This window comes from Xyrauchen texanus, chromosome 20 (genome assembly GCF_025860055.1).
Source record: "Xyrauchen texanus isolate HMW12.3.18 chromosome 20, RBS_HiC_50CHRs, whole genome shotgun sequence".
NCBI lineage: Eukaryota > Metazoa > Chordata > Actinopteri > Cypriniformes > Catostomidae > Xyrauchen > Xyrauchen texanus.
The window spans coordinates 14,399,980-14,415,883 of NC_068295.1; the positions used below are offsets into that span (position 1 = coordinate 14,399,980).

At 37.7% G+C, this 15,904-nt stretch overlaps 2 protein-coding genes across 2 annotated transcripts in view; both read left to right on the forward strand.

Annotated features, from left to right (window-relative positions):
- Positions 1-1,757: 1,757 nt before the first annotated feature.
- On the forward strand, positions 1,758-11,428 carry golga5 (golgin A5). The gene is made up of 13 exons (XM_052151182.1): positions 1,758-1,921; positions 2,653-3,313; positions 4,294-4,509; positions 4,661-4,880; positions 5,242-5,365; positions 7,049-7,252; positions 7,346-7,513; positions 7,609-7,737; positions 8,852-8,950; positions 9,127-9,349; positions 9,607-9,712; positions 10,705-10,768; positions 10,905-11,428. Exons 2-13 carry the CDS (start codon positions 2,662-2,664, stop codon positions 10,983-10,985), a joined length of 2,286 nt encoding a protein of 761 aa, XP_052007142.1. The 5' UTR covers positions 1,758-1,921; positions 2,653-2,661; the 3' UTR covers positions 10,986-11,428.
- Positions 11,429-11,959: 531 nt separating this feature from the next.
- Positions 11,960-15,904, forward strand: part of trip11 (thyroid hormone receptor interactor 11) — a 28,174-nt gene continuing 24,229 nt past the window's right edge. Inside the window, exons 1-2 of the mRNA XM_052151206.1 lie at positions 11,960-12,473; positions 14,893-14,960. Of these exons, the coding sequence (XP_052007166.1) occupies positions 12,335-12,473; positions 14,893-14,960 (207 nt within the window). The 5' untranslated portion in view covers positions 11,960-12,334. The remainder of the gene's footprint in view (positions 12,474-14,892; positions 14,961-15,904) is intronic.

Sequence of the window (15,904 nt, forward strand, 5' to 3'; positions counted from 1 at the left end):
TCACTAACTCATTCTGGAACTAGTTTCTCACCATTGCAGACGGCTGGGCCGTCCGAAATCCGGAGACAAATAAGACTGATTGATCCTCCTGCGCTCATTACTGCTGGTAATCATTACTGATTTGCCATTTATAATGTGGATTAAAATTTCTCTGTTTATTTCAGTCTTATACGATTACTTTATGATTTTCCAGAATGCCATCAATGGGGTTCAATACCCGTGTCTAAATTGTTCTGAGGGTCAAAATTTAAATCCAGCAGCTAACCACTGATTTATTGATTTGAAGAGTAAATATTACAAACTTATGGCAAAGTTATAGAGTTACCTATTGGATTGGTTACTCCCCCAAATTTTCCAGAGAGTACCCTCATTAAAAAAGAAAAAAGGTTAGTGGGTGCTACAAAGAGTTGATTGAGTGTCTATTTCTATTACTACTCTTTCCATTTGCCATAGTTAATATGTGAAAGTATCATTTTAGAGGTATAATAATGATTATTGTTAAATGATGCTGAAACATTTGGATAAAAAATAAGTCATGAGACATTAAATGTACGTAGTGTATTTTACTGAGCAATTATTTCAAAACACAAGTATGTTTGAATTTCCATTGTGCCTCTTTACGACTTTATTCTTTATTTTAAACAACTTTTCTGTTAGTTTAAAAACTTGATTTATATTATTTTATTAGAATGGAAGTTCCTTCACCTGAGAAAGTGTAAGAAATGGAGAAAGTAGTAATAATAAATTATTACTTAATAATAAAAAAGGGATTATAATAGATTAATAATAAGATTGTTGCGTTGTAAATGTAAAGCTCTGCTTGAACGGAAAGCTAAAAGTAAGTTGCATTGATTATATAGAGAATGTCGAAAAAGAAAGGTAAAGCTTCTGTTTTATTAAAGATTTGAAGGTTCTATGTATGTTGTTAGAATGGACAAAAGAAAGTAAGTTGAGAGCAGTTTTTTGTTTTTAAATGGTGTGGGATGGGATAGTTTGAAAGCCGTTAATATTTATTGAATTTACTGAATTATTATAAATAGCCTATCACTATTTTTAATGTTGAAGAATAAATTAAATATTTTATTGTGAGATTCTAAAATGAAAAAAGAAGAAAAAAGCTGCAATGAGATTAGATTAGAAACAGTACCACTGGAGGGCCAGAGAATAAGACATTGCAAAATAAAGAAAAGGATCGACGAGCACCACAGTGCTTAGCAGCAAGAGCAAGACTCTACTGGTGGTTTAAAAACCCGCTGTCTGCTCCTACGCACCACCAGATAGCGCTCCAAATATGACAGCCAGTGGACTGACTTGGTAGAAAGACTTGGTTTTATTAATTCTGGTTATTTGATTTTAACATCCATGTGAAGACCGACTATATGTAGAATAAAACTGCTTTTATATACTTACTGGAATGACTGGAGTCTTCATTTTAATGTGAGTGGTCATGATTTCCTAAATATATTGCAAAATTACAATTAATTCCTTTAGGAGCTAAACATTTTTTAATGAGGAAAAACTGACAGAGTGAAAAAAATATATATGATCATCATAATTGACTAACAAGGTCATTGGCTAAAAGGAGTGGGGATCCTGTATATTAAAGACTAGAATATTTCAAATACAGATGTGGGATCATATTAACAGCTGTATGGCACTGATGTGTTCAGTGAACATTTACATTCAGGCAGCGCGTATGACACACATGCAGATTTACAGTCAGGCGGCGTGTTAGGCGCACTGTTATGGGCCCTTCATGTAGTTCCTGGTCCACGTCGGACTGGATCAGAATGAGAAATAAGATCAAATAAAAGATCGATAAAAGATTTGCTCCACTGTTGACATCATTCGCTCCAGTATTCTCCAAAAATGTCCTTGCAAGATTTATTTACTGCTTTCTAAGTGACTGGAGCCCCTTCAGGTACTAAGAAATATGTCATTAAATGCCATTATTGGCTAGGTGAAATTAAACTGAGCTTGTATTGCTTAGCAGATTACTGTCATCATGTTTTTTATTATGATTTATTCGACACCTAAGCTAATTATAGTGGATACTGATGTAACTTTGACAGTTTTGTGTATTGAAAACACAGTGACTAGTTAAGTTACACGATTAATGCTATGCGAAATGCAAAGAATCCTTTTCAAGAAAGAATTGTGAGAGCTTAAGGCAAATGTCAATACACGATAGGTATAAAATGGTTCAAAATTAAAAACATGATAGATTTGTAACGATTTATACGATTGATATACGGTGTAATAAAATGTCATTTGTTTTTATACGAGGCTAAAATGATAGTTTAAAAGAGAATGAGTTGTACAAACGCTCTGTGGATGGATCCAGATTATACATTAAGGGATTGGAGGTGATGTCAGCTCATATTTGCTTTGAAGAAGTCAAACAATCATTCAGACATTTCCCGTTTACTACAGATCTGACTTCTCAATGCTTCATGTTGGAGGCTAGCGCTAATCTCTTTCTCTAAAATGTAATGTACTTTTGGAGAATGGAGAATTCATTTGTGCAGTTGTATATAAATGAAAATTCAGCAGCACTGTAATCTAATGTGACAAATCATGTTAAGCATTACAGGCTCTGTTTTGTATAAATTGATTGCAGTGTCATCTCTGCATGTGTATGTTATTCCATAGGATCTCAGGATGTCTTGGATTGTTGATCTTGCTGGGAAGGCAGAGGACTTTCTGAATAAAGTGGACAAGGGTGCAGCCACTGCTTTGACTCAAAATTCAGCTCCAAAGTCCTTGCTGCCCTACAACAGTTCTGACAGCATAGATTCAATCCAGTACGACTCTGCAGCTTACAGCTCCGCCCATGACCAGCAGCAGAGGGACTCACTCTCCACCTCATCCCATGGAACCTCAGCTTTCATCTCCACAGCCGCTGGGAACATCAAGAAATCCAAAGCCACAGTTTTGGCTGGTACAGCTAATGTGTCCAGCACCACGCCATTGGGTTCTAGCAGCAAGGCTTCAACCAATTTTGTGCGGCCTATAAAGCCCGAAGTGAATGATGATTTGCTCTTTGATTTCCTGAACAGTTCAGACCCACCGCAGAGTGAAAGAAAGGAGGTTAGGAGAGAAACTGTGTCTGAAGTGTTAGGCCCTGCATTGGGGTCAACTCAGACCCAGGTGTCACTCACATCTGTGGCCAGCGACCTCCAGATGGGCCCCTCTGTCACTGCAGCCTTGTCCTCCACACAGGGCCTGTCCAGAAATTCCAGCCTCAGCTCTCTCTCCAACAGCTCACACAGTGTTAAAACAGAAGATGGCACCACTCGAGACCAAAGCCACGGTACAAAAGATATATCATACATTTTTACATTATACAATGTGTGTTTTCATATTGGGCTTGTGTCAAGAGGTCTAAGAGCAAGAATTATGACTTATATGTAACGTTTATAACTCTGTTTTGGATTACTATTCTTGTGTAATAATATCCTAATATTAAATGTAGCAATAGTATGAAGATAAATTAATATTATAATTAATGTATAACTAAGAACAGTTTTAAATGCACCTTATTTTAATCCTAACTCCAAGTAAAGCCTCTGAAAGCAACATTTTCCAGCTTTTGGATGAACCCATTGATTCTCAATGTGAAAATGTAAATATAGGATATCTAAGGAAAAAATGCGCTAAAGTACACATTAAAGTACATTGTGTTGAGCATCGTGGCGTTTCGTGATAAATCACTCAAATTTAAAAAATGGCATGTTGGATGAAACTGGCGACTAATCTTTGACTCAAACTGGTTTCAATGTGAAAACTTAATTAGGCTTCTCACCAGATGTAGTTTTGTTTGCATCTCTCCCAAAGACAAACTCCACTGTGAAAGGCGCAATGTTGTTTTGTCACATGACTCTGTACGTCAAAAGTTTAACCCTTTAATGACAGCCCAGATTCTTATGAACTGAGATTAATTCAAATTAATTTAAATGCATTGTGTATAGCGAAGCTAAAATACAACATCCACTGATGTGCACACTGTGTAGCAGGGGGCTAAAGGCCAAGGACAGTTAAAATGCAAAGAGAATGGAGTTCTTTTTCATTTGGTTCACATTTTTGTCCTATTAAAGTAGTCTGAGTTTGGTTCATTTAAAGAGGATTTGAGTGTGATAGCACTCTGATTTATGGAAAATGTTTAACATAAAAGCTGCAGGTTCACACCTCAGTAGGACTGACCCATGACTGTTTGATAAAGTTTGATATATCCAGACAACTACGTTTTTAGACTCTCTCTTTGAACCACTTCAATCCATGTCTCCTTCCCAGCTGATGCTCCAGAGAGTTTGAACTTGGGGCTGGATGCTCCTGCAGAGCCCCAGGCAGCACTGGAGATCCCACCTCAAGAGCTGCAACAGCAGCAACAGGGCCAAGAGCAGGTCATTTCTAATCTTCGTCTGGAGAACCAGCTGTTGCGCAACGAAGTGTCTTCTCTCAACCAGGAGATGGCCTCTCTAATCCAGAGAGCCAAAAACATGCAGGAGGGTGAGTCAAAGAGATTTCTGGTGTGTCTGTTGAACTTTATGTAGATCTGAATTGTGTTGAATTGTACAACACCTTGTATACAATGATTAACGTTACAAGTGAGCACAAAAGCAAAAACAGACTTTAAATGAGTTACATTACATGCTTGTAGAAGTGAACCTCGCGAGAGCTCGTGCTGACAAGTGGAATTCGGACCAGTCTCACGTTGATCGCACAGTTCGAGAGCTGAGTGCGCAGGTTGATGACCTCACAGAAGCTCTGTCTGCAAAAGATGGTCAGCTGGCAGTCTTAAAAGTGAGACTGGATGAGGCTGATCAGCTACTGAAGGCCCGAAATGCTGCACTTGAGGAAGCGCACAACGAGAGGAGCAGGTGGGACTCCGTGACAACTCATGAAAACTGAAAAACACTTCTGGTTTAAATGAGGACCGGTTTATTGGAATGATGATACAAAATATTGATCTCCATACGATTATGTTTAGTGAACTTATTATATGTTACATGTCACGTGGCATTGGCTGATAATCATGTCCACTTGGCAAAAAACACAAGTGTTACATCCCCCTTGCCAGTTTCAAAATGTATAGACATCCTGTGTCTGTATCAGCCATTAAATAACTTTATCAATCAGCTATTACTACAAGGCCCAAATTGGACTTATTTACTAAACTTTCTCCTATGCCTTCACTTCTGTGAATAAACAAACCTCAATGCTGTATTGTATGTGTTTCAGGATACTGAATGACCACAGTGAGGGCAGCAGTCTTCAGTCTCAGGCTTTACAGACACTACATGACCGAGGAAGAGATGCAGAGGCTGCTCTAAAGAGAGAGCAGGAAAGCTACAGACAGATGCAGGTGAGTACACACACATGCGCATACTCAAGATAGATGCTACAAATTAATTTACAACATTACATACAACTTTTCTGCCATGTAGATGCACACAGAAAACCACATAGCTTTATATGAGGAACTCACTGAAATTGAAGTTATTTACTGACAATCCAAAATACTTAACTCATGTAATGGTCATGTAATTTAAAAACAAAGGAGACTAAATCATTAATCATGTGTTTGGTGGAGCCAGATGGACCAAACACCATCACTTCAGTTTTTGATGCATTTAGGTGAAGAAAATTCATTGCCATCCACTTTTTGAAATCATTAATACACCAGATAAGGGAATCTAATGCAGAGTGGTCCCCAGGCTTTAAAGGAAGATATTGGTCAATATATGGGTATTGTCAGCATAACAGTGATAGGAAATATTATGCCTTTAACAGATTTGGGCCAAAGGAATCATGTATAAAGAAAATAAGACTGGGCCCAAGATTGAGCCTTGGGGAACCCCACAGGTTATGGAAGCCAGGGATGATAAGTCCTCTAGTTCAACAGAAAATGTCCTATCTTTAAGATAAGTGGAGAACCATTTAAGAGCAGTCTGCTGAATCCCTGCCCACTGTCTTAAGTGCCTCAAAAGGATTTTGGGATCTATGGTGTCAAACGTGGCACTGAGATCAAGGAGAACTCAAATTGCATGACAACCTGAATCAACAGTCAGCAACAGGTCATTAAATACTTTTAAGAGTACAGACTCTGTGCTGTGTTGTGCTCTAAACCCTGATTGAATTATAAAAGGAGAGAGTTGATGGTAAACAACCTTCTCTAAACATTTTGATAGAAAAGGCAATTTTGAGATTGTTCGATAGTTTATTAATGCTGTTGGGTCAAGGTTGGGCTTTTTTTAGTAGAGGATGCACCACTGCATGCTTAAAGTAAGATGGGCTAGACTGCAATTCACTATTGAGAATAAACTCAAGACAACTACATCTAGAACCTGGCTGAGGAAGCAAGGAGGAACAATATCTGGTTCAAACTCACCAAAAGGACAGCAGAGGGAGGGGGATTCGGGGGGTTTGGTTATGGTCAGAAGATTAGATGCTAGCTCTAAAAGCAGCAATTTTATCAATAAAAAAAACTCTGAGCTGGAAAGTACTAATAACTGGATTTAGCAAAGTATTTATTGTGCTAAATAACGCTTGAGGCTTACTAGATGAACTGTTGATATTTAATTATGCTGTCTTTTAACATGTCATAAGACACTTGGAGTCTGTCCTTCTTCCATTTCCTCTCTGCTATCCTCCACATTTGCCAGAGCCCATGAGTACCATCATTTAGCCATGGCTGGGGTCTAGTTTTAGGTATTATGTTTTTAAAAGGAGTGCAGTTATCCATAATAGCCTTGCATGTAGAATTAAACATGAATACCATGTAATTTATGCCCAAGCCATAAGACAGTGACTCGATTGTATTAATCAGAGGGAAATGTTTATATGCCTCAGAGAGTTTGCTACCTATTGAGGGATTTATGTAACAAACTCGTTTGTCTAACAGTTTTGAATTAGTTTGACAATTCGGAAAATAAGAGGTAAAGACATCTGGCTTATGATCAGAGTGAAAAAAATCATCTATGTCCACATACCAACTCAAGATCATGATGGACCTTGTAAATCATACTAACGCTTTTATATCTCCTAGAATGAGTTTGCCATACGGATGGAGAAGGTGGAGGCAGAGCGGCAGACATTGGCAGAGTCGTTAACAAGTGCAGAGCGTCGTGTGACAGAGGAGAAACGGAGAGCTGATGAACTTCAGCAGCAGGTCAAGAGTGCCCGCTCCGCAACAGAGTATGCCAAACAAGAGCTACAAGACTACAGAAACAAAGCCTCACGCATATTACAGGTTTCATTCTCTACTACTTTCTTAATTTTCTATCCCTGTTTGATAAGTGTATGAAGTGTACTTCATATGATAATGCGTGTGTTTTTCCCCCAGTCAAAGGAGAAGCTGATCAGCAGTCTGAAGGAGGGCTCAGGTCTGGAGGTCCTGGAGGGGTCTGGGGCAGAAATTGAACTAGAGGAGCTACGACACGAGAAAGAACTGCAAAGAGAAGAGATTCAAAAACTACAGTCCCAAATACAGAGCTTACGAACAGAGATACAGGTACTACAGATGCACTCACATATAACAAAATTTATAAATGCAGATTTTAGGGATAAGAAGTACACGCAAATTCAAATATCCTCTGTGTCCTGTAGGATCTGGAAACTCAGGCACTCACGGAGACAGAGAACTGGAGAGAACAATTGGCAGAGGTACAGGAACAACATGCCCAGCAAATCAGAGCCAAACAGGAAATAGAGGCAGAGCGGGAGAGATCCAAACAGGTATGTGAGTAATGGAGAAGACAGCATTGGCGGATGTAGCACCATTCAGATTTTTTGCTGTGCACACATTTATTGAAAACCTGAAACTATCAGGAAAGTTAAAGAATTGATTTATCCAAGCCTGGAAATGTCAGGTGTTAGACATTTTTACAGACAATATGAATTTGACTGTGTGCTCACCATCTGGCTATAAATTGCTCATGTAAGTGGCATCTCTAAAAAAAAATGCTTAGCTAGAATTTAGGGATGCACCAATATTTGTCCATTACTGATTTTAACAAAAAACAATAGGCCGATAACTTAACTACCTAATTTTGTCATCAGATTATTCTAAAATGGAATTCTTTTCACTGTTCCTAAATTAATACATTTTCATTGAAGTTTGGATCTGTTAAACATATGACAGGTCAACATTTTAAAGAGAGCCGCTGTGGATTCAAGATAAAAAGATACAAAAATGACTAAATATGATAACATGATTATTGATATGAAAATAGTCTTTTGTTTTTGCAGCTTAAAACACAGCCTTTTAAGGTTTAGTAATTGCACAAAGCCATATTGCAATTGAAATCTTAATTCAATCAATCAATCATGCACCATTAATGGATATCATACCCATATCTCAGAACTCAGTCTGTTGGATTCAAAGCATTTTGAATGGTTTCCCTCATCATGTAGCCTATAGGTAAGTGCGCTTTCACAACTGCCACGTCCATTTATGGCGTTTTTTCCGTATTCACTTGAGAATGAGACAGAACAAAAACTTAAATATTACATGTTCTGAGTAGTGCCAACCCTTCTACATAGTGTTGCAATTATTATTTCTGGATTGTGCATTTGAAATCAGAGTTTATTTTTTACAAATTATGTTATTAATCAGTTATAAATAAACTATCGCTTCATGCATGTTTTCATGCCAATGGTTTTAATTTGGTTAATAATTGGCTGATAAATATCGATAGGTTATAGATACATCGGTGCATCTCAACTAGTAATCATGAATGCTTGAACAAGTCATAGAAGTTCATTGGTCAAAAGGGTGGGAACCCAGGCTGTATTGTTTTCTTTTTAATAGGATGAGTAATGAGTGAAAGTCTGTGTATTTTTACTGCAGGAACTTCAGTACGTTGAGGAAGAGCATCATCGCACTAAAATCACCCTACAGGGCCGCGTCAAAGACAGAGAGGAGGAGATCCAGAAGCTTAGAAACCAGGTACCACAAACACATATTTGTAGGAAAAGAGGTTTTTAAATTTGAAAGATAAAACAATTAGGGTTTTTACACCAAGTGTTCTTTTAAAAGAAACTTCTTTCCACCCTCTCCAAGTTTTCAGAAATTTGTACAATGCTAGTTTATTTGTAAACATGTTTTGCACTCATCTCTTCTAGCTGACCAATAAGGCTCTGAGCAACAGCAGTCAGACGGAGCTGGAGGGCCGTTTGCACCAGCTGACAGAGACCCTGATTCAGAAGCAGACCATGTTAGAGGCCCTGGGCACTGAGAAGAACTCGCTGGTCTTTCAGCTGGAGAGGCTGGAACAGCAACTGAAGAACCTGCAGGGTGGTCAGAACAGCAGCTCAAATATCAACATGGCTGCCTTGGAGGGACCAGGTTAGTGCAATCAAACCAAGCTTGTTTATTGTGTTGGAGCTGTTCTATTGGTGACAAGGGCTGTGAATAGAATTTCTATAACCATTTTGAAAACATTATATATCATTTTATGTATTTTATCTGACTAACAGAGCTTGAGGTCTCCACTTTTTATTCTGTGCCGATACTACCTACTTTATTCAGAGGGTGGAACAATTTATTTTATAAAAGTTGTATTCAGACAGACAATCTAACTTTTATTCTGTTTTAACGTTTAGGCACTAGGCAGAGGAACACACCAATCCTGTTTAGTTCTGCAGAAGGCCCAGGTACAGGAGTGTATGGGAAGGTCCGTAATGCAGCCAGCACCATTGACCGTTTCAGGTGATGAGTCCCTTGAAATTCTTTTTTGGGAAAACTTTACAATAAGGTTACATTTGTTAACATTAGTTAACATGAAATAACAATGAACAATGCTTTTACAGCATTTAATAATCTTGATTAATGTTAATTTCAACATATAGTAAAATGTTTTTAAAATCAAAAGATGTATATGTTAACATTAGTTAATGCACTATGAACTAATATGAACTAACAATGAACAATTGTATTTTTATTAACTAACATTAACAAAGTTAGTTCATGATACAAAAGGACAAATTTCAAACTACAAAGGACAGTCCGGTCTGCTTAGCAGATTATTGGTTGCCACCTTGCCCTCTCTTCAAGAACTGCACACTTCCAGAATGAAGAAAAGGGCTGGAAAAATCACTCCGTACCCCACTCACCTAGCCCACTACCTTTTTGAACTGTTGCCTTCTGGCTGGCACTACTGAGCACCAGAACCATCAGGCACAAGAACAATTTTCACTCAGGCTATCATCTCATGAACAGTGAAAACTATACTACAATTACGTGCAATACACTGCCTTGTCAATTATATTATTTAACATATCCTACCTCTTCTGGATTACGTTCCCTTTCACTGTATATAACTGATTTGTATTTGTACATACTATCTGTATATAGTTGTCTTATTGTGTGTGTGTGTGTGTATATATATATATATATTACTATTCGCTCTTTATTTTTATTCTATTTTCTTTCTATTTCTTCTGTCTTGTTGTTGTTTTGTTTGTGCACTGGAAGCTTCTGTCAACAAGGCAAATTCCTTGTATGTGCATGAATGTACATACATTACACATTATAGTATGGCTATAAATCTCATTCTGATTCTGATGATACCTAATGCATTATCTAATGTTAACAAATGGAACCGTATTGTAAAATGTTAACCTTTTTTTATATACTAAATGTCTTTAACAGTGGTCTGACAGAAAATTGATTACGTTATGCTGTTGTCTTTATCCTTCCAGTATACGTCTTGGAATCTTTCTCAGACGTTATCCCATGGCAAGGGTCTTCGTTATTATTTATATGGTGAGTTTCACAGCACATCAAGTAATGTTTGACAGTTAACTTTTTTTTTTTTAAGTTAAAAGTTAAACTTCTAGGGAAAAATTTAATGTTCTGAGATTGTTTATGGATTTGTTTGAATTTTTGTTTTTCTCTCCAGGCACTACTACACCTTTGGGTAATGATTGTGCTTTTGACGTACACACCAGAGATGCACCACAATTATCCTGATGGGAGATAAAGGACTTTCTGTAATAATACTTAATAATCTGTTTCTGATTAATGAAGGTTAAACTTGGGGAGCTCTCAGGCTGCTGTACAGTTGCTCAGTATGCATTCACCGTTGAGCTCAACAATTTGCACAGACATGCCATTGGGCAGTTTTTTCTCATTCTCTCACTCTCTCTCAATTTCTTTTCTGTCTTGGCCCAATTGATTGAATGATTTCAGTAAAGTGTGGTATGCGTGTTAAGAGCAGTATAAAGTGAAATATTTAAGGTATAATTAAAAGGTGTGGTTTAACTCAATTAAGAATCTTAATTTAGAATTTGTTTTATTAATCTTTTATTTCACATAATTTAATCATGATTATTTTTGTTACATTAAACGACAGATTGTATTTCTTCACACTGTAAAGCTGATTTATCTTAATAAATATTAACACACATATTCAATCTGTTGTCTCAGCTTTCCTCTCTCTCTCTCTCTCTCTCTCTCTCTCTCTCTCTCTCTCTCATATATATATATACAGCAACAAATTCATGAGCAACATTCATTTTACAAATAGAATATAATGGAAGTTGAATAAAGAGTCCTGCTACTGATGGGATGCCCTACAAAGAGCCAGAATCTCAACAGCAAGTCAGTCTAAGATTATATGAAGAGACGGAAGCAATTGAAACAGCCTAAATACATAAAACCATGGTAAATTATCTAAGATGCTTGGTACAACCTATCTGCCAACAACCTTGAAAAACTGTGAAAGTGTACCTAGGAGAATTAGTGCTGTTTTAAAGGCATACTGTGGTCACAAAATGTTTTTTTACTGAAATGAAATTAATTTATAAATAAAAAGTATTTATGCCTTTATTTTCAATACTCTATCTGTCCATTGGCGTCGCTGTTGTCCCGTGAGAAGTGTGAGTTGGATTAATGTTGGTCCTCCACCGTCCCACAATCCCTCAGTGCTGTCCACGTCCCCTCTGACGGATGATCAGCCAGGCTGTGATGGCCACGGTCGAGCTGGCACTTTATCGTCGTGAAAAACACAGCGAACCAAAACAAAACAGAATCCGAAACACACCCGACAATATATCGCTATAACCTGGTGACCAGCTCTTCATATTTCCCGTGAAGTTACTAGTATAATTCGGCGTTTCGTCGTTGTTTATGTCATGATGCTTTAAACAGCTGGGATCCGGACCCACTACTGATTTAGATTTATTAAACTTATTAAAAATAAACCAGTAGTTATTATTAGTTATTTTGGGTACATGATTCCCTCGTTTACTATAGTCTGTGCTGTCATATATTGTGTCTTTGTGAAAGGCCTGGTTCGGTGATTAAAGTTTAGATCCGGTACGGTCCGTCATGTCTTCCTGGCTAGGAGGATTGGGCTCCGGCCTGGGTCAGAGTCTTGGCCAGGTCGGGGGAAGCTTGTCTTCGTTTACCGGGCAGATCTCTAATTTTACCAAAGATATTTTACTGGAAAGCGCCGAGGAAGTAGGAGGTGAGTTCATATCAGCCATGAGAATTATATCAGTTGCCGTACAGGCTTTTTTTTGCAACTTCTAAAATGTTTAGATAATGAATTCGTGTGTTGATATTTTGTGCATTATGTACTGAGCATGTCTTTGTCATTTAGAATAAGATTATAGTGGTTTACCCATGACATTGAAATGTCATTATGCATTATTTACATTTGATGAGCACAAATGATTGTCGTCATGATTAGTTCATGAATGAATATATATATATATATATATATATATATATATATATATATATATATATATATATATATATATATATATATATATACACACATGCATATGTCTTGAGAATCTGGATAAAAGTGATTCCTTAAAGTTGTAGAGTTGGAGGTTTTGTTTGTTTGCGTACAGACATTGAATCCCCTTTAGATCTGCAGTTGTAGTTTGTTGTTAAGTAAATTATTTTATAGCAGCAGAGCCTGGAAGCTTTATTTTTATGTGAATGAATTTATGAATGACTTTGGTGGGTGTCTCTGGTTGTCCCTTGTTGTGTCTTCTCTTGAAGTTGACTGCTTATGTAATAACATAACTACCGGTGTTTGTTAACAGATAAACAACTTGGCTTTTTTGGCTGTTTGTGTAGTGAGCACACACAGCACACAAAAGAACTTTGATCACCAGCTTCCAGCAGAGCAAACTGACCCATAAGACACGTCTCAAGCCAATCAGATCTCCAATTCAAACCATCAAGTCTTAAAAATTTTGTAGAAATAGTTCACCCAAAAATGATAATTCTGTCATTAGCTACTCATCATGTGCTGTGGTTGTTTTTTTGTGGAACACAGGAGGAGGATTTAAAGAATCTCAATGCAGGTCTTTTCCAACAATTCATATTGACTTTGGGCTGTTAAGCTTCAACAGGACAAATCAGCACTATAAATATAGGTTAGTTCAGTTCATCCAAAAATGAAAATTCTCTCATAATTTACTCCCTCCTCATGCCATCCCAGATATGTATGACTTTCTTTATTCTGTAGAAAACAAATGAAAAACTTGAGAAGAACATCTCAGTTCTGTAGGTCCATACAATGCAAGTGAATGGTGGCCATACCTTTCGAGTTCCAAAAATCACATATAGGCAGCATAAAAGAGTTTTAATAAGATGAATCCAATGATTAAATCAATGTCTTCAGAAGCTTTGGAAGTTCTGGCCACCATTCACTTGTATTGTATGGACCTGCATAACTGAGATGTTCTTCTAAAAGTCTTTTTTTGTTGTTCTGCTGAAGAAAGAAACTCATACACATCTGGGATGGCATGATGAGAGAATTGTCATTTTTGGGTGAACTATCCATTTAGTAGACCTTATTCACAGTAGGACCATCTTTGATTTTTGACAGAAATAAAAATGTCAATGACGTTCGTATTCTAGAAGTTCTTTTGTATAAGGTCATATTGATGTGAATCCATCACTTGTTTTGTTTCACAATTTTAAGTAGTCTTTTAGCAGATGCTTTTAAGGAATTTACAATGTGACGTGATGACTAAAAGTCAGGCCATTTCAACCAGAAAATAAATAACTCTATGCTACACCTCCTTAATTGTGTTTTAAAGAGATGTTCAGTCATTTCCAGAGAGGTTAGTGAGCTGTCAGTTTCTTAATGGCCCAGTGTAGTGATGTGAGACTCTGGATGTACACTGACTCTGTTGAAGTTCACGGTTTGTAGAAAGACACTCTTGCTTTTGTGTAGAGGAGTTTAGCACAACTCTGTTTTACGTGAGATTCACTGAACTTTCCTTCCCAGTCTTGTCGTGCTGGATATCAGGTGAGCTGAAGTGTTTGTAAATTCATTCAAGTGTTGACAGTAGTAAATATGTCACCAAATAATTTTTATTGGATTGCTTGTTTTGTTTCCACAGTATTTGTCAGTCATATAGATAACTGAACTTGAGCCTCCACACTTCCTGTCCTCTGGAATGTTGGAATTTAAAGGGACAGTCGCCCAACAATTGACTTAACGCACGTCTCTCCAAACTATAGCCATGAACATTTCATACAGGCATAGTGTGACTGTTTGCTCAGGAAAAAATCTTAACAGAATATTTACCAGTGTGCACTTGGCAAAGATTGTTCACCTTTAGCATATTTATTCAGTGAGGCCTTGTGGTTAGGAAGTGTATCGCCTTCATCAAGAGTTGGAAGTGTTTGACAATTAACAGAAGTGCTTTTCGGCTATTGTTGCCATCAGCATTATCATCACCTACATAAAAAGAAAGTGCTGCTGAATGGCTCACAACTGAGATTGAGTGGCTGCTATGTAAAAATATAGAGCTGTTTGAACAGAGATATACTCCGCTTTTTTTTCTTCTTTCTTTCTTTTGAAACTATAGCTTTGGTGATTAGCAGTGTGGTGGTGTTGTTTTTTTTCCCTACAGATGCTGCCACTGTGTCCGGCTCTAGATTGCAGGAGCTGGAGACTTCAAATGCAACACAAAAATCTGAGGTGAATAACTGTGCACACAGTATCCAGGCCCAAGCTACATCCTCCTGGTGACATTGTCACCATGATCCATTTCTTTAATCACGAGACCAGATGTTTTGTGTTTTAATATGGAAAAGTGCCTGACTTTTTGTTGAAAAGTCTGCCTCAAATGTTTCCTGCTATTTACATTCTTTGAAAAGCCACGTTACACAACATTTTTTGTTACATTTTTCAAACTGTACTAAGAGTATAATTGTGCAAAGCACCAAAGTACAATGTAGATAAAAAGAAACAACTGAATAAAAGATTGCTATGTATGGGGGGGCCTGGGTAGCTCAGAGAGTATTGACACTGACTACCACCCCTGGAGTCGCGAGTGCAAATCCGGGGCGTGCTGAGTGACTCCAGCCAGGTCTCCTAAGAAACCAAATTGGCCCGGTTGCTAGGGAGGGCAGAGTCACACAGGGTAACCTCCTCGTGGTCGCGATTAGTTGTTCTCACTCAATGGGGCGAGTGGTAAGCTGTGCGTGGATCGCGGAGAATAGCATGAGCCTCCAGTACTTTGAGTATCTGCGGTGTCATGCACAGCAAGCCAAATGAAAGATGCGTGGATTGACTGTCTCAGAAGCGGAGGCAACAGTCCTCCACCACCCGGATTGAGGTGAGTAACCACGCCACCATGAGGACCTACTAAGTAGTGCACTGTAAAAAAAAATCCTGTTATATATACAAAAAAAGAAAACTGGCAGCTGTGGTTGCCAGAATAATTATGTAAAAAATACAGTAAATATGTAAACAACTTTACAGAACAACCTGTACATTTTACAGTTTAAAATAGTTGTAATTTACACACTGGCACTGTAAAAAAAAAAAACATTCATCAATAGAGGCTCTTCCACAAGCAATGACCAATAATTATGTAGAGACAGTGCTCAGTGTCACTCACACATACACTAAACACCATC

Bases quoted from the DNA above. Each gene is read 5' to 3' on its own strand.
- golga5 (XM_052151182.1), top strand. From the start codon at position 2,662: ATGTCTTGGATTGTTGATCTTGCTGGGAAGGCAGAGGACTTTCTGAAT. The intron at 4,881-5,241 runs GTGGGACTCCGT...TATGTGTTTCAG, and splicing joins GCGCACAACGAGAGGAGCAG to GATACTGAATGACCACAGTG. The intron at 7,738-8,851 runs GTATGTGAGTAA...TTTTTACTGCAG, and splicing joins AGCGGGAGAGATCCAAACAG to GAACTTCAGTACGTTGAGGA.